Below are 19986 nucleotides of genomic sequence, written 5' to 3' on the forward strand. Positions count from 1 at the left end.
CGCCGCGTCTGCTCGTCCGTCCGCCGGGCGGGGGGCGGGGGGGAGCGGGCACCACCGCTGAAGCGATCGCGGCCGCGGAGAGAAGGACCAAGCGCGGCGGTGGGGGAGCGGCGGCATCTTCACGGTTAGGAACAAAGGTGGGGCCGGGCCTAGGCGGTCCCTGGGTCATCACTGGGGGTCAGCGCGGGGGACGGGTTTGAAGGGCGAACGCCCCGGGGCGGGTGGGAGAGCGGGGACGTTCGAGGAACGAAGCCGGACGGGATGGCGCCGGAGCGGGCCGAGGCGCAGCCGGGGCTCGAGGCCAGTCGGAGGGCGGTGGTGGAGAGATGGCGGCCGGGCCTGCGCACCGACGGAGAACCGCGCTGCGGCACGGCCGGGGTGGGCCGAGCCGTAGCCGCCCGTTCCCCGCGCTATGCCCGGCAGCAGTGCAGAGCCGCCCGCGGGGCAAAGCCGAGGTCCAGCCCAGCGCTGAGGCCGTTGTTCATCATCCTCTTAACCTCCCTGCAGGGCCAGAACAGCAGCGTCAGCCCGGCCTGGCAGCACGGGGCCCGGTCCCGCGGCGACCAGGGGCTCCTCACTGGGCGAGGTGCAGCACTGCCTCCACCACGTTGGTGCCGTCCTTGGCGCTAGTCTCGCAGAAGAGGCAGCCGTGGGCCTGGGGGTGGCAGCAGGGGTCGGGGCTCAGCTGCCCCAGGGGCCCCAGGAAGCTTCTGCTCACTATGGCCAGGTGCTGCCCACGGGCTGTGTAGACCCTCCCTGCCTCCACTAAGCCGGGCCGCAGGTCTATCTTGTTCCCTATCAGCGTGAGCAGCAGTGGCTGCTCGGTGACCTGCAGGAGAGAAGAGTGGCTTGGGGCTTTCTGGCAACCTGCAGCCCTGGCCCATGTCCTTCAGGTGCCACACTGGCTGCCTCCTATCACACCTATGCAATGCCTGGGAGCCAAGGGCTGTTCCAGACGCCAGCAAAAGGGAAAAAGTCAAGGGAAGTGCTCTTGCTGCTTCTGGAGGCCCCTCTTGCCTGGCAGCAGCCGAGCTCTCTCCTACCTCATTCCTGCTCCCCAGGACAGGCTGGGGCAGAGCACAACCCAAGCCCCTGGAAGCCCCAAGGCTCCTACCCGTCTCCTGAGGGCTTGGTGCTTCTTGGACCCTTCTCATCTTGATGTCCTCAATCCACTGGCAGATGCTGAGGAAGCTGCTTGGGGAGCTGATGTCGTAGAGAAGCCGCACGCCATGGGCTTTGTGGAAGTAGGACTGGGTAATGCTCTGGTACCTGGGGCCAGGAGTGTCACTGCTGCTGGTGCAGTGACTGCCTGGTATGGTGCAGCTGCTGGAACCCTAGTGCAGCCCCGGGACCCCTGGCCCTGCGCTCTCACCTCTCCTGCTCAGCTGTGTCCCAGATCTGTAGTGTGGTTTGCTCCCCATCCACCAGCAGCTGCTTGATCTGGAAGTCCATTCCTGCCAGGAGGGACAATCAGGCCCTGCTCCTCTGCCCCAGCTGTGGAGTCGGTGCTGGGGGCTCATACCAAGGGCGCTGAGGATATCTCCTTAGAACTTGTTCATGCAGAGTTGCAATAGGAAACTGGACTTTCCTGTGTCCCCGTCCCCTGCCAGCACCAGCTGATATATGGGACAGAGGGGCATGGGTCCCTCCCTCCTATCACACCCCTGCTGAGACAAGGGTGTTGGGCGATAGCACAGGAGTGTGCTCAGCTCCCCCAGCCTGGCCCTTTGGATCACGTGGGGTGTGCTGGTTACCTCTGGGTGAAGGCAGGAAGCTTCCTCTCGACGAAGCATCTGGCAGTGCTCTGGGGTCCCTCTGCCTCACACTTTGAGGAGCTGGGGGCCTGCTGGGTGATATGTGTACAGTAGGGGGCCTGAACCCAGGAGCTGCAGGCGAGCAGACCTGTGTCCCTCTCTGGGCCAGGGGCAGGTCCCTTGCCTCAGTGCTCTGGTGGGAGCTGGGGCAAGGCCCATCCACTGAGTGGGGGCTGCTCACACTGCTGGGTGAGGAGGCTCTGTGCTGGAGGCTGAGCTCTGCAGCTGTCCAAGGCCAGTGCTGCTGCAGCCCACCCTGTCTGCCTGGGAGGCTGCGCTGGGGAGCCAGAGATGTGGGGAGCTGTCGTCCCTTCTGTGCAGAGGGTAATGCTGAGGGAGGGGCTGCAGCGATGCGGCCCCTCCGTGCTCCATTGCTCACCTGCTGCAGTTCCTCTGCAGAGCAGAGGGTGTTCAGCACTGCCAGGGTGGGGGCTGTGTGGCCTCCAGTTCCAGGGGCTCATGCAGATCCCTGTGTGCTATGAGCCACAGTGCTGGTGGGGCAAGTGAGGGGAACCAAGCCAGCCTGCCTGCACAGGGGCGGTGACACCACACAGCTCCCCTGCCCTTGCTCCCTCCCCTCCTGCATGGATGACAGCCCCCATGTCCTGGGTCTGCAGGGCTTGCTGCCACAGGCCCATGCCACTGGGCTGAGCCATGGCTGCTGCTGCTCTCCCAGAGGCTCCTGCTCACCATCCTGGCATGAGAGAGCAGCTGGGCCTGGCCCAGGGAGGGCTGTACCCACAGCACTGGCACCCCTGGGCAGGGACGCATTCCCTGTTATCTCAGTGGCTGCTCCCCTGCTGCTGCCTGGCTGTAGCTTGCGACTGCCTGGTTCTCCTCCACCCTTCCTGAAAGGCCAATGCTCCCAGTGGGGACCTGGCATCCTCCCAGCAGGGCCCCACGGGTCCTGCCTGCAGCTGGCACAGGGCCTGCATGGGATTGGGACACCTAGGGAGCCCCAAGGACACCCGATGTCACAGTGTGTACCAGCAAAGGGCCTGGAGGGATGGGCTGGTGGCTCCAGGTAGGTTGCCCAGCGGCCCATGCTCATGGCATGGATAAGCAAGGCAGCACTTCCCCAGTGGGGACTGGGCCCTGCCTGCAGTACAGGAGTGTGGCAGAGCCCCCCACCTGCACTGGACTCTGTGGGCACCTGCAGCAGTGCTGCTGGATTGGGGTGCCCTGTCAGGCTGGGACAGCCCTGCCATTCCCTCTCCATGGTGCCACCTCTTGTGCTGCTGGGTCCGCCCAAAACCCCCCTCAGCTGCTCCAGCTCTGCAACAGCCAGGAGATGCCGCACGCGGCCCGGTGTTCTGGGCGGGGAGAGATGGGTCTCCACTGCTGCACAGTCCAGGACACTGGGAAGTCTTTGTGTGCCAGAGGCTGCAGGGAACCCCCTTCCCAGCCCTACCTGGCCAGTGTCCCCAAGCTGGTGCCACAGCTGCCCATCCCCGAGCCCCGTGTGGGTTCCTGCATCTCCTGGAAAGGGATAGGTGTGAGGGGCAGCCCTGGGGCACTGCAGCCTCCACTGTTCCCATCAGAGACCCCACAAAGGCTGCATTGCTGCACTGGGATCAGTTGGACCCCAACAGCATCCACCCTGCTGTGCTGCTCTCACCTCCTGCAGCACTATATCCCCAGGCTGGTGGGTGCTCTGGCGATGTGTGTCAATCCCTGTCCTGCACCCGCTGCCACCATCACAGTGTGGGGCCTGTTGGGGCTGTGGGCCCCAGGGAGCCACCCCACCATGTTTGCTCTGTCGGTGGGGGCCCAGGGCCACTGCGATCCTGTGGCCTGCTGACACTGTGCCCTCCTTGGGAGCAGTGGCCATAGGCTGAATACCCTCCTGCAGTCCTAGGGCAGTGCCCCTGCTCAGCACCCCCTGCTTGTCTCCCCTCTCCAGCATGGCCACCCTGAAGGTGCCCTCAGCTATGGCTGCTGTGTGGCCGGTGCTGGGGTGCTGCAGGCACCCCATTTTTCCCCCCTATGGCTGCAGCCTGCGTGGGGTGATGGCACAGGCTCAGCTCAGAGTTTTGTATAAAAATGTATTGAAGGAGGTATTTACAGTGAGCACATCATGGCAGGGGTGGCCAGGCAGAGCCCTGCTCCCTGAGTGCACCCTGCAGGTGCCAGGGCATCCAGGCTGAACACCTGCCTCTGGCTTGCTCCAGCCCCTTGGGTGGTCCTGGCTCAGCACAGGGCTAGTATCCCCGGAAGCATTCACCTTCCAGGTTCCCCTCAGGCTCTCAGATGCCACCATCTCCTGGGATGGGGGATCAGAGGAGGCCAGGAGGACTAGGCAGCGCCAGGGCACAGGGTGCAGCAGGGACCAGCCCCAGGTACAGTTCGTCCTGGCAGGGACTATGTGGAGACACTGATGCGCTGCGGGGCACGTCGTCGCCGCACAACGCGCGGCCCCGTGCTGCTGCGCCGGTGCTGTGGGGAGCTGTGGAGGCAGAAGGGGCTCAGCAGCAGCCACAGGTAGAGCAGGACACAGGCCCAGCATGAGGACACCTTCACCCAGAAGGTTGACCAGCTGCCGTGTGTGAAGGTGGTCTCCAGCACCGCGTTTTCATAGCTGGTGGGAGAGGGCAGGTGTTGGGTGCTTGAGGGATGCTGACACAGGGTTCCTGTGCCAGCTGCAGACACCAGGTCACCCTGTGTCCCTGGGCATGTCCCACCTGCCATGGACCCTCCAGCCCTGCAGACCTCATTGCACTGCATGGCTGCTGTTGGTCATTGGCTGGAGCAGTGCAGGTCTGTGGGCACAGAGCCCTGCGTGTCCCCAGCAGGCGCCAACTTGGTGACAGCATCATGGCCTGGCACAGAGGGCTGGAGCAAGAGCAGGGAAGGCTGGGCAGCAGTGTGGGTCCCTACCTGAACCAGTTGGTGAGGGTCATCATGACGTAGAGCGAGGCAAGGAAGAAGACGAAGTGGAAGGCTGAGTAGCTGTAGACCACCCGATCTTGCTCATCCTGGACAAGGAACTGTCCCCTAGCACTCTCCTCCACTTGCTCACACGTCTGCTCGGTTCCTGGGAGAGCGCAGGGGCACGGCAGCTCCTGCATGCCCCACTCACTGGCACCCCCAGGCTGGGACACAGGCTCTGCCTGATTTCCTGCACCCACTCTGCACTCACCTCTCAGTTCCTCCTCCATCTTCTCGGGGCAGCAGAAGCAACAGGAGGGTTTCTGCAGGGACAGCAGAGTGGTGGCTGCCCAGCCCTCCTTGACACTGGAGCAGGCGGGTGTGCTCTGGGAAGCCCCCTGTGTTTGGCTGGACAGACCTGCCCCATGCTGGGACTGTGACAAGGGCTTGGGGTGGTGGGTCTGGTGTGCCTGTGGCAGGAGGACACGAGGCACAGCTGCATCCATACTCACTTCAAACTCAAAGCTGTAGACTTTGACCATCCAGAGGGGCCCGAAAACCTCGGCAAGGTAGGAGGCTTCATTGCTGTGCCCAGGAGAGAGGCAGAAATCGTAACACGGGCAGCCACTGCCTTGTGCCAGGCCCTCAGCCCATCCCATGGATCCCTCACAGCTGCAGGAGCCCTGCTGTGCTGTACCTGGGGTCCCTGTGCTGCCCCTGCCCACCCACCAATGCCCCATCTGCTCTGGCCCTGCCACCCCTCGGGACATTCCCGGCTCTGCCAGCCATGGGGATGGGGTCCTTGTGTGGTGCCATTTGGGCTGGCTGTGCCCAGCAGAGCTGGTGCCTGGTGGGCCAGTGCTGCAGGGGCCCTGCCCACCCTGTGCCTTGGGCATACGTACCACGCAAAGAGCACGCAGGCATACATGATGGCAGCGCCCAGCACGGCGACGGTGGTGTCCTCTGTCTGCAGCTCGTCCTGCCGGACCCCCGGGAAGCAGACGGTGAGGTTCTGACCCTTGTAGAGCACTGCGGGGACGCAGAGGTGAGACAGGAGTGTACCATGGCGGGGGCTGCTGGTGGCGGGTGGGGGCACCCACCTCTCTCCGGGGGACGGCTGGACAGCGCAGAGAAGGTGAGGTACATCACGTAGCAGCTGATGATTGAGGACTGCAACAGCCCTGACCGCGGCTGCTCTGCAAGGGTAGGGACAGAGGTGTCACTGGAATCCCTGGTGTGCCATAAGCTGGTGGGTGAGCTCTGCTTGGGCCCCGGGTAGTCCCCTATGCCACCCCCCTGCCCAGTGCCCTGCACCAAGGTACAGGAGGGGCTGTTGGGAGCCCTGGGGAGATGGGTTCTCCTCCAGTGGTCAAGTGCTGGCCCTGAGCTGGGGGGCACAGCCACCCCTAATCCAGGAAGCAGCTGGTCATCCAGCATGGCAACCCCCACTGTGCCGTGCGATACCCACTGAGTCGCACACAGGGCGTGATGGAGATGAAGGACATGATGCCACAGAGGCTGCCATTGATGGTGAGCAGTGCTTTGTTGAGGTGGCAGGCGGCCGGGTGGGTGTAGAACTTGTAGAGGAAGGAGAAGGCGGCAGAGGCGAGGGTGTAGAAGGCGGCTGTGGCCAGCAGCACGGCCAGGTACCAGCGCTTATCCTGCGCGGCGCCCGTCAGCCTGTGGGAGAGCGTGTGAGTGGTGGCAGCAGGTGGGTGCCCACCCGGCACCCCGGCACTCACCAGTTCTTGTTCCAGGTATGTGCAAAGGCCGTGATCAGCACCAGCTGGATGAGGATGAAGGCGAAGCCCCCGCAGACACCCGTGTAGTGCCAGGCTGGGGGGAGACGGCAGAGGTGGGGATAGCTAAGGGCAGGTGGGGGCTGTGAGGGATGCCTGGGCTGCCAGCTTGGGTGGGGTGGGGGACATACCTTGGATGAAGTTGTCCTCCGGGATGAAGAAGCTTGCAGCCCAGAGGCCCACCAGTGCCAGCAGCTTCAGGAGCCAAAACCTGCAGGGCAGTGAACATCAGTGGGACAGAGCCCCTGGCAGCCCCATCCTGGGACACCCTGTTCCAGCCCCACGGCCTGCCCGTACCCATTGTGGAGCTGCGCGCGGCAGTCAGAGCTCGAGCGCACGTTGAGCAGCAGGGCAGCCTGTGCCAGGTGGAAGCAGGAGGTGCCGAAGCAGACCCGGTACACGGCCAAGGAGCCCACCAGCCGCTCACAGTCTGTGCCCCCAGGCAGGTGTTGGCACAGCACTGCGGAGAAGGGCACCTGCAGGCATGGTGGGTGACAGGACAGGGCTGCTGGTGCTTCCACCCAGCACCCTCCAGGACCCATGGCATCCAGTGCACCCAGACTTCTGATATCCCCAGCATTCCCAGTAACCCTGGGACCCCCAACACCCTGCATCTTTGGTATCCCCTTGCACCCCTTCCCCCTTGACACCTCCAGCACCCTTGTTACTCCCAGCAGGCCTGTTACTATCCCCAGCAACCCAGTACTCCTGACTCCCTGGCAATTCTGGCACCCCCAGTGCTCTCCTGGATGCCCCTGGGTGCCCCAGGGTGTCTGGCATCCCCGTATCCCCAGCACTCCTGGTATCCTTGAGACCCTCATCACCCCAGGGGACCCCCAGCACTCCCAGCACCCTGGATGTCCCAGCTCCTGCTGTCACCTTCTCTGTGATGGCTTGGGCCACAGTGCGGGACAGCATGAGGCAGCACACGGCAGAGGCCAGGACATGCAGGAGCGTGTAGAGGATCCGCGTGTTCGTGGACATGCGGAGCCCATGACAAACGCAGCACAGCTGGGGGGGTAGCACGGTCAGCGAGGATCCCGTAGGGCCAGCACTGCCCCCCAGCCTGGCCCGGCATCTCCTCCCTTCCCAGCCCCGCTCCCAGCCCCACTCCCAGCCCCGCCAAGCCCCGAGTCCCACCTGGGAGAGCAGCGGGTGCAGGAGGTAGCCGTGTGCCCGTGTGCCCGCCATGGCCCGGCTCGGCTCTGCTCAGCCCCCGCGGCGCTGATGGGATTAGAGGATTGTCGGCTCGGCCCGCCCTGCCATCTGCTCGCTGCTCCCTCCCGGCAGCCACCCCTGGGACGCTCCGTGGGCAGTGTCCAGTGATCCCCGGCCATGGGCAGCCCTGCCCGCACCCCGGCCCCTCACTGGGCAGGACGAGGCCGTGGAAGCCACCGGGGCATGGGCGGGCTTGGGGGGCAAGTGGGGTCTGCCGATGATGTAACTCTGATCCCAGAGCAATGCCCCGGGGCTGTGCGGAGGAGCTGGGGAGTGTGGGGGTACTGGGGGTCTGGAGCGCCTCCAGGCACAGAGGCACCCAAGGGACACGGGTACCACGAGGGTAGGGAGATGGCATAAGGCACATCCAGCGGTGAGCGGGAACCCCCAGTGTCGGCAGGAGACTAGGGACGAGCCATGGCGTGCAGGGAGCCCTATGCAGGGGCTGTCGTCACATTCCTTCGGCTGCTCCGCAGCCGTTCCGGCTTTGCGCACGCAGCCCGGTCCGAGGGACGCGATGTCCCCATCGGGTGGGTGAGTAACACCCGTGCAGGAAGGGAGCGGCGGGGGCGGACCCGCCGTATCCTCGGCAGCCGGGGCCGCGCTGCCGGTGCGGCCTCTGCTGACCCAGCGCACCCCGAGCTCGGGGGCGCAAGGCCACGGCCCGGCCGCCTCCCGCCTCTGGCAGCGCCCGAAACCCGGCCAGGGCCTCGCTGCGGCCGGGCCCGTCCGATCATCTGTGTGGCAGCGGCGGGAGCCAAATCGGGATCGCTGACCCCTAATCCTGGCTTAGCGCCGGCGGGCACCAGAGGGCGGCGGCGGGGCTGCGCCCGCCCGGCCCATCTCCGCGTCTCGGCAGCGCCGGGGCCAGCACCGGGCGGGACCGAGCCGCCCGGGGAGCACCGGGAGGGACCGAACCGCCCGGGGAGCACCGGGAGGGACCGAGCCGCTGCCGCTCGGCGGCCCCGGGGGCGGGGTCAGGCCGGGCGGAGGGGCGGGGCCGGGACCGCCTTCGGCCCCGCCCCCCTCGTCGCCTTTAAGCGCGCGCCTCTCGCTAGCTCCGCCGGCGGCGCACGTGACCGGAAGCGGCTCCCGGCGGCGGCGGGATGGCGGCGGAGGGAGACGTGGAGCTGGAGCTGGAGACGGAGCCGAACGGCTCCGGCGGCGGCAGCGATGGGGCGGGCGGGCGCGCGGCCGAGAAGCCGCGGAAGCACGACAGCGGCGCGGCGGACTTGGAGCGCGTCACGGACTACGCGGAGGAGAAGGAAATCCAGAGCTCCAACCTGGAGACGGTGCGGCGGCGGGACGGGACCGGGACCGGGCCGGGGTGGGGGGCTGGGCACCGCCTGCAGTGGGGCCGAGCCGGGCCCTGAGCACCGAGCCTGCACGTCCGTCCCGGTGCCGGTCCCCGTGCCCGTGCCGCCGGTGCGGCGCTGACCCGCCCGGTGCCGCGCAGCGCGGTGACTGCGCTCGTTCTGGCAGGCCATGTCGGTGATCGGAGACCGGAGATCCCGGGAGCAGAAAGCAAAGCAGGAGAGGTAACAGCCCGCGCTCGGTCGGGGCTTGGGGGCAGTGCCCACCGGGACACCGACCCGCGACTTCCCGGTCTGACCGGCCCGGCTCGGCCCCGGCCCCCTCTCAGCGCACACCCCGCACTGCTGCGCCGGGGCAGTGACCGGGGAGGGCTGTCGATCATCGGAGGTTTGTTCGTCTCTTGTCGCAGGGAGAAAGAACTGGCAAAAGTGACCATCAAGAAGGAGGACCTGGAGCTGATTGTGAGTAGAGGCGGGGCGCCGGGTGAGCCGTGTCGTGTCCCAAACCTGGGGGTGAAACTGCACCCACGGAGGGGGCTGGGGCACACGTGCCCTGAGGCCGGGCAGGTGTCCTCCCGGGCAGCTGCCGTCCACCGCCCCCTGCCCAGCCCGTGGGGCTCTGCAGCTGCTGTACCGGGCTGTGGTTTCCCTGCAGATGACGGAGATGGAGATCTCCCGGGCCGCAGCGGAGCGCAGCCTGCGAGAGCACATGGGCAACGTGGTAGAGGCCCTGATCACCCTCACCAACTGAGCCGGGCCACGGGCATGGCTCTCACTGCACCAATAAAGGCACTGGTGGGACTGGGCTGTCTCTGTGGTCTGCGCAGTGCCAGGACCTGCCCAGCAGGTCCCACAGGGCTCATGGGACCCACAGGCAGGGCTCAGCCTGCGGGAAGATGTGTGTGGCATCACTTTGGCAGTACTGGCTGGGCACACCCATGACTGGAGCAGGACAAGGTGACCTGCCTGAGCACCAACACTTGCTGCGCTCCCCTCTTTTAACCTCACCCCCCTGGGGCTTCACAGGCACAGGCACAGGCCTGAGGCAGCAGTGACAGCCACCTGTGCATGCCCTGCCCAGGCTGGTGCCCACCCAAGCTCGCAGGAAGGCGCAGAACCACATGGCCATGTCTGTAAGAACAACAGGGCCAGAGTGTGTAAGAAAATCAAATCTTTAATTAAACCCCCCACCCCACACAGGTAGAAAAGCCAAACCTTGCAGGAACAGGGTAAGGAGACAGGGTCACCACTGCCCACCCCAAAACAGGGCCCAGACTGACACAAGGGACAGTACAAGAAAAGAGGAGGTGTTGTGGAACAGATGGGTACAAAAGTCCTCTAATTCCTCCAGAAGTGGGTGTGTTGGATCTAGGGGTGCTGCTGCACTCCTGCACAGCCTGCTGGGCGCTGCTGAGGCTACAGACTGGCAGCTGCTGGGACATGGTCTGTCCACAGGCCTGGCCAGCATCATAGACCATTGTCCTCTACAGCGCACAGGCAAGGAGCCCACCCGGTCTGTGCAGCACCGGGAGCGGGACACCACATCAGGGCAGGCACAGCACAGGCAGAGGAAGAGCTTGTCACCACAGGAGTCCCGGCACGAGTCCCTTCTGTCCCTGCCCAGGCTCTGACAGCTGGCAGGGCAGTGCCCTCCTGCCAGCATCAGCCACGCCAGACCCTCCTGTCCGTGCCCTTAGGTAGTTTTTCGCTTCTTGGCTGAGGGTCTCTCGAAGACGTCCCGCACGCCTGCTGCCTTCTGCTTAAAGAACTTGGTGTTCTGTGCGCTCTCCTGGCCCCAGGCAGAGTCAAAGGAGGTGGTGTCCTGGTCCACCAAGTGCGTGTACTTGGTCCGTCCTGAGCGCCCAAAGTTCTTGACCTGGGGAGCAGAAGAACTCGTGAGCAGCTGCTCAGGGTGGGTGCAGGACCTGCTGCTCCCCCCTGCCCAGAACCCCCACCCTTTGGCCTGGCACGTGGGCTGGGCACCCTCTGCCAATGCACCCACCTGCATGACTTTGGGCAGGATGGTCTTGTTGAAGTGATCCTCAAGGGTCGGGGCACTGAAGTCCCTCTTGTACACCTCCTCGTCCTCATCCTGCAGAAAAAGGACATGTCTGCTCAGCCTCAAAGGTTCCGGCCAGCGCCAGCAGAAGTGGGGGAGCTGCCCACAGCTTGTATCGCTGCTCTGCCAGGGCTGCCATAGTACTTGCAGCCCTATTAACTACTGCTGGAGGGGGGGATGTGAGCGTTGTCCCCCAGGCCACTTCTCCAACACGCAGGTCATAGCCCACATGGAGCTAGCTTGGTTATGGCTGGGTCTGTGGCCCAGACAGCAGCACAGGGACAGCTCTGCAGCTTTGACTTCATCTCAGCTGGAACTCTCAACCTGATGGGGTCCGGTGAGGTCATGGTGAGTCACCTTCAGCCCCGTGATGCCTCTGAGGGCTGGCTCTTGTCCCAGGGCAACCTCAGCCCCAGAGCACTGCAGGATAGGAGAGGCTCCCCAGAGCAAAAAGGTGGCCCTGGGGTCTGGCACAGCCCCTGTGGCCATGCCCAGCCCTTGGCATACTCACCATGAAGAAGGCGCCGCGGTGGTAGTACTTCTGCAGGAACTTGTATTTGCCCTTCACTGCCTTGTTGGTGATGACTTTGCCGTTGGCCCGGAGCTCAGCTCGGCGCTCCTCCTCCGTCAGGTTCCGCATGCGCTCGATCTCCGCCTTTTCCTTCTCCATGCTGGGTGAGAGAGAAGCCCTTGAGAACCCACGTCCCCAGGGCAGCTCCCAGGGCAAGCAGGAAGGGCTCTGGGCACTTGGTCCAGCTGGGACCCTGCTGCCAAAGGGCAGCCTGAGGAAAAGGTGCTTTTCTTTAGAGGAACCTGTGGGCTCTAAGCCTTGTGTCTACACAGACAATACTTACGCTTCTCGTTCCTCACGGTCCCGTTTGATGCGCTTCAGCTCACGGACCTTCCAGGCCTCATACTCTTCCTCATCATTCTCATCATCTGTATCAAGCGCATCCAGTGCTGCCAGCGAGCGTTTGTTCTCTTCCAGCTCCTTCTTTGCTTCCTCTTCTACGATCTGCAGCGAGGTCCAAGCTAAACTTGCTGCAGTGATTGCCCCCCGCAGCCCCCAGCCCAACCCTCCGCACCTTGAGTGTGTACTTGCGCCTCTCCTCTGCCATCCTCTTTGCTTCCTGCTCCAGCTCCTTCTGCTTCAGGGCTTCCGCTTCTCGCTCCTGAACTGTGATCCGGTCCTTCCTGAGAGCAGGACCACAACAACCTTCAGCCCTACCACAACCCAGCGCAGCTGCCTGGCCCTCTACTGACTCCATCCCCTCCCGCACCGCAGCCGCTTTCAGCCTTTGCTCTCTGCAAGCACAGGCCGAGCCCTGGGCCTCTCCCTTTCTCGGGGCTACCACATCCCTTTGCCATTGTACAGCCCTCACCCAAGGGCTCCGCTCAGACTCCACAGCGTGATCCCGCAGTGACACAACACAGCCAGTGAGGGGCTGTGGGTACAGGGATCGCCTCTCGCTCCTCAGCTATGCCCTGCCAGGCTGTGACCATCCCACCTGGGGGAGGCAAACGGCTGCCCCATGGCGAGGAAGGGACCGCGGCAGCAGGGTCTGCTCAGCCCTGAGCTTGTCACTCCCGAGTCCCCGCCAGGGCCAGCCCGTGCAACTGTGTCACCTACTTGCGGATGAAGACAGGTTTGAGACGTGGCTCCATTTCATCCTCGCTGTCCGTGTACTCCTCATACTCGGACTCTGACTCAGATTCTTCTCCAGATCGACCCTCATCTTCCAACTCCATCACTTCCATCTCCTCCGTTTTCCTCTCCTGCGCTCGCTGACGCATCATCCCACGTCGACGCTCGATCTCCTAAATGGGGACAGCACAGAGCAGTCAGAGACCAGCCCCGCTACCGCTTCCCTCTCTCCTCTGTAAAACACGCATGATGTTTGGAGTGTTGGCTTTGAGAAGATACACCCACCCCTCCGGATGCAGGGTGGCCTCTCTGAGTGTCCAGTCCCATGCAAGAGGATGGTCACCCACCAGGTAAGTCATGGCCAGGTGTAACGCTTGTCCAGCCCCATCAGAAAACCCACATATCTGTGCAAAGGGCAGTTCCAGCCTGTGCCATTCCAGTTTCCCTAGGCCCATTCTCCAGCTCTGCAAGCGCACCTCATCATCGATCTCCTCCTCTTCCTCTTCACTGGTGTCCTCCCGCTCCAGCCGCCATGCTTCCCCCTCCACCTCCGAATCACTTTCTCCAACCACTTCAGGTTCCACAATTTTGCGGTGTCTCGCAAGCCTGCAACAGGCCCCAGTTAACCCACGGCACTCGTAATGTAAAGAGGCTACAGAAAGGTGGCTGTTCAGGAATCGCTCTGGCAAGGTAAGCACTGGCACTGCCAGGTGTGGGCAGAACTGAGACGTGCTCTCCCAGGAGGCTGCAGTGGCTGGGCACAGGCAGCTCCTCACTGTCCGTGCTTCGAGTAGGAATGGAGTTCTCAATTGGAAGCCTCCCTGTTACTGGAAACAAAACCAGCAGCAGCTCCACAGGAGGCAAGCAGCACCTGGTGCTCCCTCCCCAGAGCACACGTCACATGACGCTATGCCTCCCCACTGCCTCAGGCCTCAGCACACTGCTTTTGCCACCACCCCCTCAAGTGCACCTGGACCTGGGGCTTTGCCTGGCTCGCTCCTGGTTGGAAAGGAGCCCCAGGGAGAGTGCAACATGGATGTGAGAAGAGTCACGGCCTCTCCTGCACTGCCCGGACAATGCTCCCAGCTCCTGCCCGGTGCAGTTCTTCCCTGCAGTGCCACAGAGAAGTGCAGGCTCCCCAGCCCCTGTCAGGCAAAGGGAGCTGACCCATCACTCACCGCTCCTCCACGTCTTCTGCGATGCGGTTCTGGAGGCGCCGGAGCCGAGGGTCGTTGGCCAGTTCCTCCTCCTGCTCCTCGGGTTCCACCTCCTGCTCCTTCGCCTTCTTGATGAACTGGAACTCCTCGTCTTCCTCCTCCGACGACTCCATGGGCGAATAGTCGGGCCGCTTGCCCGACACGTACCGCTTCACCTTCACCTTCTCCATGGACAGCTCGCCTGCGAGCGCCAGGCCGTCACCGAGGGTCCCGGCCCCGCGCCCCCCCCCGCACTGCCCCCCCCCGTGCCCCCCGGGCCCCCGCTCACCCTTCTCGTTGCGACGGGCACGGCGCCCGCCGTGGACTGGATCGGCGGCTGCTTCATGAGAGCGCTGGGGACCGCCCATGGTGGCGGCGGCAGGGGCCCGGCCGAGCGGGGTCCGAGCTGCGGCACTGACAACACCGGAACCGGAACCGCGGCCGCTTTCCGCCGGAACCGGGGTCGGGGCCGCGCCGGGAGCCGGAAGTGACGCTCAGTGAGGCGTCACTGCCGGGCCGGGCCGAGCCGCTGGCCCTGGGGCGGGGTGGCGGGGGGAGCCTCTGGTCGCTCCGGGTCCCGCCTTCGGCCGGGGGAGGTTCCCTCCCGCACGCTGCAGATTTTCTGCCATCCACTGGGGTATCAGGGCGAGGCGCCGGCCGAGGGGCCACCGCACGGCGGGGCAACGCGGGGTATCCCCGGGACGGGCTCTGGCGCCTCCGGCCGTGTCTGAGCGCCGCGGGGCTCCGGCTGCAGCCCCGGCCGGCCCGGTTGCCTCCCCCGCTCGGGGAGGGCGCGTTCCGTGCGGGGCTGGGTCTGAGCGGCCGCTGCTGGAACACCGAGGGTTTCGGGGGCTCCGTAACTTGCTGGGCTGTGGGACACGTCCTGCAGCTGGCGCATTCCTGTACTGAATTCCTCCGGCACAGCCTGGAAAAAACGCTGCTCGCTTCAGTGCACAGCGGGGCCCGTGGGTCTGTGCTGTGCCCGCCCTCAGGGCGGCTGCTCGGGGCAGGGCTGGCGCTGGGTGGTCGTGGCTACTGTTGAAGCTGCCCGGTCCCTCCCGCTCTGGCCCCGACAGCCAGAGCCAGCCCTGGCCCCAGCCCTACTGCTCTGCCCGCTCCCAGACAGCCCCGCCGAGTCCAGCGCTGCCGCCTGGGGTCCCCCACCTCCTGGGCAGCAAGGACCAGTGGCCCCCGTGGTGTCCCCCCACAGCCCCCGGGGACGCCAGCGCTTGGGGTAGGGCTGCCTGCTGGTGCAGCAGGACCCTTCGCCGTGTGCCGCAGAGCGGTGCTGGGGAGCCCCTGGGATTCCTGGTGGCATCGGTGCAGTGATGTATGTGTGGGGAAGGGTCAGGGCCATGGCCACTTCAAGAAAGCCATGCGGGGTTTTTCCATAAGCAGCCGGGGGCTGCCCGTGTCAGCATGTCTCAGCTTTCCGTGGGGCTCGAGGTTTCACAGAGCCAGAGCGACTGGCTGACGCAGGATGTCTCCACATCCTGTGCAGAAGATAACGACTTCTAGTTGGGTAAAACTACAGCACAAGCCACCACAGCCACATCTGCCACCCTCTGGCCTGCTACCTTCTGCTGACGAAAGGAGAGGTTTTAAGGATGAGTTTTATCTTCCACGAAATCTGCTTGCTGGTAGGGAATTTGGGAAGCAGGAGGGCAGAGCCGTGCTTAACTCTGCACTGCCGGGTGCCTGCCCTGTCGGTGCTGGAGCAGGTGCCCTTGTGCCCGTGCAGTGGAGGCTGTGTGGGGCGAGGCCAGCCCTGGCGGTGAGGAAGGCCCAATGCACGTGTTTTCCAGTTGGTGGGTCAGCACTGGAGCACAATCCATAAGGGAGTGCAGGAAGGGTGTCCTTGGTCTGGACTGGGAGATGGTCCCTCTGGAAGGATTTTGTGGAGCCTGTCTTGGGGAGAGTAGAACCCAATTGGCAGCAGTACCATCCCAGTCTGGGCCCAGCTCCCACTGGGATGGAGGGGTCCCAGCAGTGGCTGCAGAGGTACCTGAGGCCAGCTCCCTCCTGGGGCACTTTCCCCAGCCCACAGAAATGCCGGGCTGGGCAGATCAGGTCGGGTGACCATGATCCGGCAGGGCTGCAGGCAGGGGTGGCTGCCCCTAGGCACGGGGGCAGGTGGACCCAGCCCCTTGCAATGCCATCTGGCTGCACCCAGCAGCCATTCCTGCTCAGTCCCTGCTGTGGTGCTGGGGAAGGGTCTCCCTGCTCCATTCCTGCCGCAGGCAGAGCTGGGGGCTTCTCCAGGGCTCCCCTGCTTTAGTGTGTCCCTGCACCAGATGGGGTGTGGGGGGCTCCCTTCATGCCCTGAAGCTGGTAGTTTGCCTGAGCAACTGAGGCATTGGTGACTTTATAATCCTACAGCACCTGAAGGTTCTCCCCAGCCTCCACCAGGAATGAGCAAGAGCCGACCTGTGTGCTTCTGGCCTTTGCACCCAGATGACAACTGGAACTCCCACTCTGTGTTTGGTCATCTGATGAGAAGTTGATGTTGAAGACTGTCACAGTGTGTTCCCACCTGATCAGTCCTGTGCCAGGGGGCAAGGAGGAGCTTCAACAGCGCTCAGAAAAACAATTGGCCACAGCAGCTAAGGGGAAGTTTGGGGACTGCACACAAAGCACGTACTGTCCCATTCAGGTGAAGCAAAAGTAAAGACCTGGGCAAACAGGGAAATATCTTTAAGCCTGGCTTGGTTCTGTGGCCGCTGGCACTGGAGGCTGTGGCAAGAAGCCACCCTTGGCTATGATGTGTCTTTGCCCCACGTCCCCTTTCCCAGCACCGTGGCTGCTGACGTGTCAGCCCTGCAGTGCTTGGCTGTCGGCAGCCGGGCTGTGGCAGAGGTGGGGGGCATTAGTAGGGCTGAGCTCCCCCTTTCCCACAGTGGTGTGAGGCTGCAGGAGGCTGGCAGCTGCTGGCATGAGTGAGCCTGGAATATGGGCCAATCTGCCTCGCAGTGCTGTGCCAGCTGTGCCTGCCAGGCTTTGGGCTGGGTTTGTCTGTCCGTGTCTGTGAGCACCCTCTCCCCAGCCCACTGAAGCCCATGGGTACACAGGGCTCCTGCTGCTGGGCCACAGGTGGGTTCCCAGCCTGGTGTTCCCTGCACACGTGTACTTGTGTTCCTATATGTGTCACTTGTGTGGAGCACCCTGAGTGCCACAAGCACCTTATGGTGCTTGGGCTGCGGAAAGGTGTCCCCTGCACCTGCATGGCAGGTGATGGCAGGGTGCTGTCATGGGATAGTTGATGGTAGCTCACCTACTACAGCCCAGAGCAGGGGCAGAGCTGGGGTAGGTCTATACGTTGCCTGCGTTACAGCTTCTGCTGACAAAGCCAGAGTAGATAAAGTTACAGAACCCCCCCCAGCCACTCAGTTTGTGTCTGAGGCTGTACCGCAGGACAAGGTCAGAGTGTTCAGGCTGGGCCCGAGTCCCTGCATGTGGCCACAGTGAGATGTTGTGTCTGGGAGCTGGAGAGGAATAGAGCTGCTGGAGCCAGCAGGACCCTGTGGAGCACAGCTCCTGGCAGGGCCACGGCAGTCTCAGGCTAGTAGCATCCGGGGGGAAGGGAGGAGAGGGGTTGGAGAGGCTCCAGGGAAGGGGACTGCAGCCTCAGCTTTGGGAGAGGGTGAGGGCGGGTGCAGGGAAGGGCTGAACAGCACAGCAGAGGGGCTGTGGGCTTGCCCCTGTGCTGGCACAGGATGGGGGGAGGCAGAGCGGGTTGCTCTGTGCTAGGTAAACATTCAGGTATTGATTCTGTTCCTCCGGATGTTTCTGCCTGCCGTTGCTGCCTGTTACTTCATTTTCTCTGCTGTTTGTGCAGGTACTCTGCCCTTCCTCTGCTGGTCCCCACTCACTGGCTGCTTCCGCCTGCAGTCCTGGGGGTCCCCCGGGCTGTTGTGCCTGCAGGCAGGGGTGCAGCCCTGTGTTGCTCTGCCTCCCACAGACCTCAGGCAGATGGGCAGTTGCATCACTGTTGGGTTTGTGCAATCTCTGCAACCTGAAAGCCAAAAATTGACCTGATTTTTCCATGAAAGTGGGTTTCTATTGATTGTGTGTGCAGCTGGGCCACACCGCACAGTGTGCTCGGTACCAGGGGGGTCTCTCCCAGCCCCAGCGAGAAGTTTGGCCCCTGTGCCTGTAGTGTGGGCCCCAGGGGATCCTGGCAGGGCAGACCTTGCGAGACGGGACAGTGCGGCTGGCTCGCAATAGGGCTGCCGTTTTGCAGGTACACTGCTGCATGGAGCAGCTGCTCCTGCTGTCTTCTGGGGTGTGCTGGTGCCTCTGAGCCATGGCACCAAGTTTGAGAGGAGGGTTCATGGTCCTGGCAAACATGGCTGCAGTAACTGCTTCACCCCCTTGCTGCACCACGGCTGGGGACAGAGAGGTCCTGCCAGGCGGTCCTGTGAGGTGAGGGGGGGCACAGCAGCCACCCAGTTCCACGCTGGTGGCCCTTGTCTCTGCTCCATCTGCAGCTGTGCTCCGGGGGGCTGCTGGGACAGCATGTCCCTTCCCTGCCCGTGGCACTGTGCCACCCACAGCCAGGTGCTCTTCAGGTCAGGCGTTGTCTTTGGCAGGGCAGCGGGGTCAGCGCAGGTCCCAGGCCAGCGGTTTATGTAAGAGTGCAGTGCTTCCTGCCTGCCTGCCCCGCGGCACTGCGGTAAGCCCATGGTGGACAAGGGCCCTTGTCAGCTCCTCTCCCTAGCACTGTATGTCACAGGGCCAGGTGCAGTGGCACCTTCACCTGCCCTGCATAGCTGCCGGTGCCCAAAGGAGGCATCAGAAGATAAGGTGCGTGGTGGGGCAGGCAGCCTGCCATACCAGCCCACCTCCCACACTGGGCCTGCCCCCATCCACATATCCTCTATATAACTCCGTAGGGGCATGGCCAGCTCTGCTGTGCAACCAAGGGCCGGCCTGGGCTGGACGGCTGCAGGAACGACTTCCAAGCTACGCTGAGGTGGCGCTGGGGTGAGTTGCTGCCTGTCCACGGTGTGCCGGGCCCCCCAGCAGGACCGTGTGCCCTGAGGGTGGGCCTGGGGTACCACAGCCCTGTGGCCGGTGGTTCCTGGTGCAGCTCTTTGGGCTGGATGCTGGGGTCTGCCCAGCCTGAGTCCCTGCAGAACCAACCCAGTTAAGAACAGAACCTGCCCTGTGCCAGATTTTTCTGGCTGTTTCTCAGCATTTCAGTTACCAAGGTGACTGTTTCCTGTGCGATTGCTAACGCTTCACGATCTCGATCATGATATCCGAGTGACTTCCTTTCCTCTGTAAGGAGCACTAGGACCTGCTCCTGCTTGGGGCTGCCAGAGCCATTGCAGGTGCGGAGGATTCAGGTTTGGGTTCAGGTCAGTTTGGGTTCCGCTGCTTTGTGTTGCTTGTGACACAGTGGATTGTTTTTACAAATGACTGAAGTCCTTTACTTCTCACCTTTTCTCCTTGGTGGAAGTCTCTCTCCCTGAAACAGGGCTAATGGATTTTCCTTGTGTTGCTGCTTTCCAGACAGTTTCTCTCTCAGGCTGCTGCACACTGACCTGGGGTCACAGCCCCACGGTACGGACCTCAGGGAAGGCTGGTGTTATTCCCATAGCCTGGCTGGGGAGCTCTCTTCTCCGGGGGCTGCCAGGGCTGAAACAGGCTGGTCTGACTGGGCTCATGTCTCACCAGCCCCATGTTGAAGCACAACCCACCACCTGCTGCACCAGGCGGGAGACGGGGGCGTCTTTGCTGTGTGCCCTTTGCTGCAGGTGCCCTCGTACCCCTGGTCAGCGCCGGGAGCCCATGAGGGGGTCACGGCTCTCACGGGCAGATCCAGGTCTCCTGCTTCGGTTGGCACAGGTACCCCTCGGGTGGGCACGGGCAGGCCCACGAGGAGCGGCTGCGCTGAGCCCCGGGCCGTGCCCGGTGCTGGCGGGGGGGAGCGGCTCCGGTTCTGGCGGTGCCGCGGGCGGGGAGCTCGGAGGGGGTGTCGGGGGTCCGTGGCGGGCCCAGCGCGCGGCGCGGGGCGGGCGGGGGCGGGCGGCGGTGACGGCATCCGGCGGCGCCCTGCGGAGCGGCGGCCG

The 19986-nt window shown here is 63.9% G+C and overlaps 3 protein-coding genes across 4 annotated transcripts; 1 reads left to right on the top strand and 2 right to left on the bottom strand.

Moving 5' to 3' along the window:
- Nucleotides 1-3871: 3871 nt before the first annotated feature.
- On the bottom strand, nt 3872-8270 carry SERINC4 (serine incorporator 4). 2 transcript variants are annotated; one of them, XM_032699841.1, is made up of 12 exons: nt 8155-8270; nt 7622-7705; nt 7361-7492; nt 6779-6957; nt 6613-6692; nt 6425-6518; nt 6151-6362; nt 5783-5878; nt 5585-5711; nt 5195-5267; nt 4692-5005; nt 3872-4392 (listed from the first exon to the last, which is right to left on the bottom strand). In XM_032699841.1, exons 2-12 carry the CDS (start codon nt 7670-7672, stop codon nt 4176-4178), a joined length of 1575 nt encoding a protein of 524 aa, XP_032555732.1. In that variant the 5' UTR covers nt 7673-7705; nt 8155-8270; the 3' UTR covers nt 3872-4175. The 2 variants fall into 2 exon arrangements, with proteins under 2 accessions (XP_032555732.1, XP_032555733.1); XM_032699842.1 differs by having other exon boundaries at nt 4692-4848; nt 4954-5005; nt 7622-8210.
- A 499-nt stretch (nt 8271-8769) lies between these two features.
- Nucleotides 8770-9814, top strand: HYPK (huntingtin interacting protein K). The gene is made up of 4 exons (XM_032699845.1): nt 8770-8991; nt 9182-9237; nt 9423-9474; nt 9668-9814. The coding sequence occupies exons 1-4, from the start codon at nt 8806-8808 to the stop codon at nt 9761-9763; spliced, it is 390 nt and encodes a 129-aa protein (XP_032555736.1). The 5' UTR covers nt 8770-8805; the 3' UTR covers nt 9764-9814.
- Nucleotides 9815-10168: 354 nt separating this feature from the next.
- On the bottom strand, nt 10169-14356 carry MFAP1 (microfibril associated protein 1). The gene is given in 10 exon segments (XM_032699844.1): nt 10169-10888; nt 11015-11104; nt 11583-11742; nt 11926-12086; nt 12157-12265; nt 12702-12889; nt 13193-13322; nt 13895-14114; nt 14202-14216; nt 14219-14356. Coding segments are annotated over 10 exon segments (1296 nt in total). The 5' UTR covers nt 14259-14356; the 3' UTR covers nt 10169-10705.
- Between the last annotated feature and the right edge of the window lie 5630 nt (nt 14357-19986).

Source organism: Chiroxiphia lanceolata, chromosome 12 (genome assembly GCF_009829145.1).
Source record: "Chiroxiphia lanceolata isolate bChiLan1 chromosome 12, bChiLan1.pri, whole genome shotgun sequence".
In the NCBI taxonomy this organism is placed as follows: domain Eukaryota; kingdom Metazoa; phylum Chordata; class Aves; order Passeriformes; family Pipridae; genus Chiroxiphia; species Chiroxiphia lanceolata.

Bases quoted from the DNA above. Each gene is read 5' to 3' on its own strand.
- SERINC4 (XM_032699841.1), bottom strand. From the start codon at position 7,672: ATGGCGGGCACACGGGCACACGGCTACCTCCTGCACCCGCTGCTCTCC. The intron at 6,958-7,360 runs GTGACAGCAGGA...CCATGCCTGCAG, and splicing joins CCCAAGCCATCACAGAGAAG to GTGCCCTTCTCCGCAGTGCT. The intron at 5,879-6,150 runs GTGGGTATCGCA...CTACCCTTGCAG, and splicing joins CACGCCCTGTGTGCGACTCA to AGCAGCCGCGGTCAGGGCTG.
- HYPK (XM_032699845.1), top strand. From the start codon at position 8,806: ATGGCGGCGGAGGGAGACGTGGAGCTGGAGCTGGAGACGGAGCCGAAC. The intron at 8,992-9,181 runs GTGCGGCGGCGG...TCGTTCTGGCAG, and splicing joins AGAGCTCCAACCTGGAGACG to GCCATGTCGGTGATCGGAGA. The intron at 9,475-9,667 runs GTGAGTAGAGGC...GTTTCCCTGCAG, and splicing joins AGGAGGACCTGGAGCTGATT to ATGACGGAGATGGAGATCTC.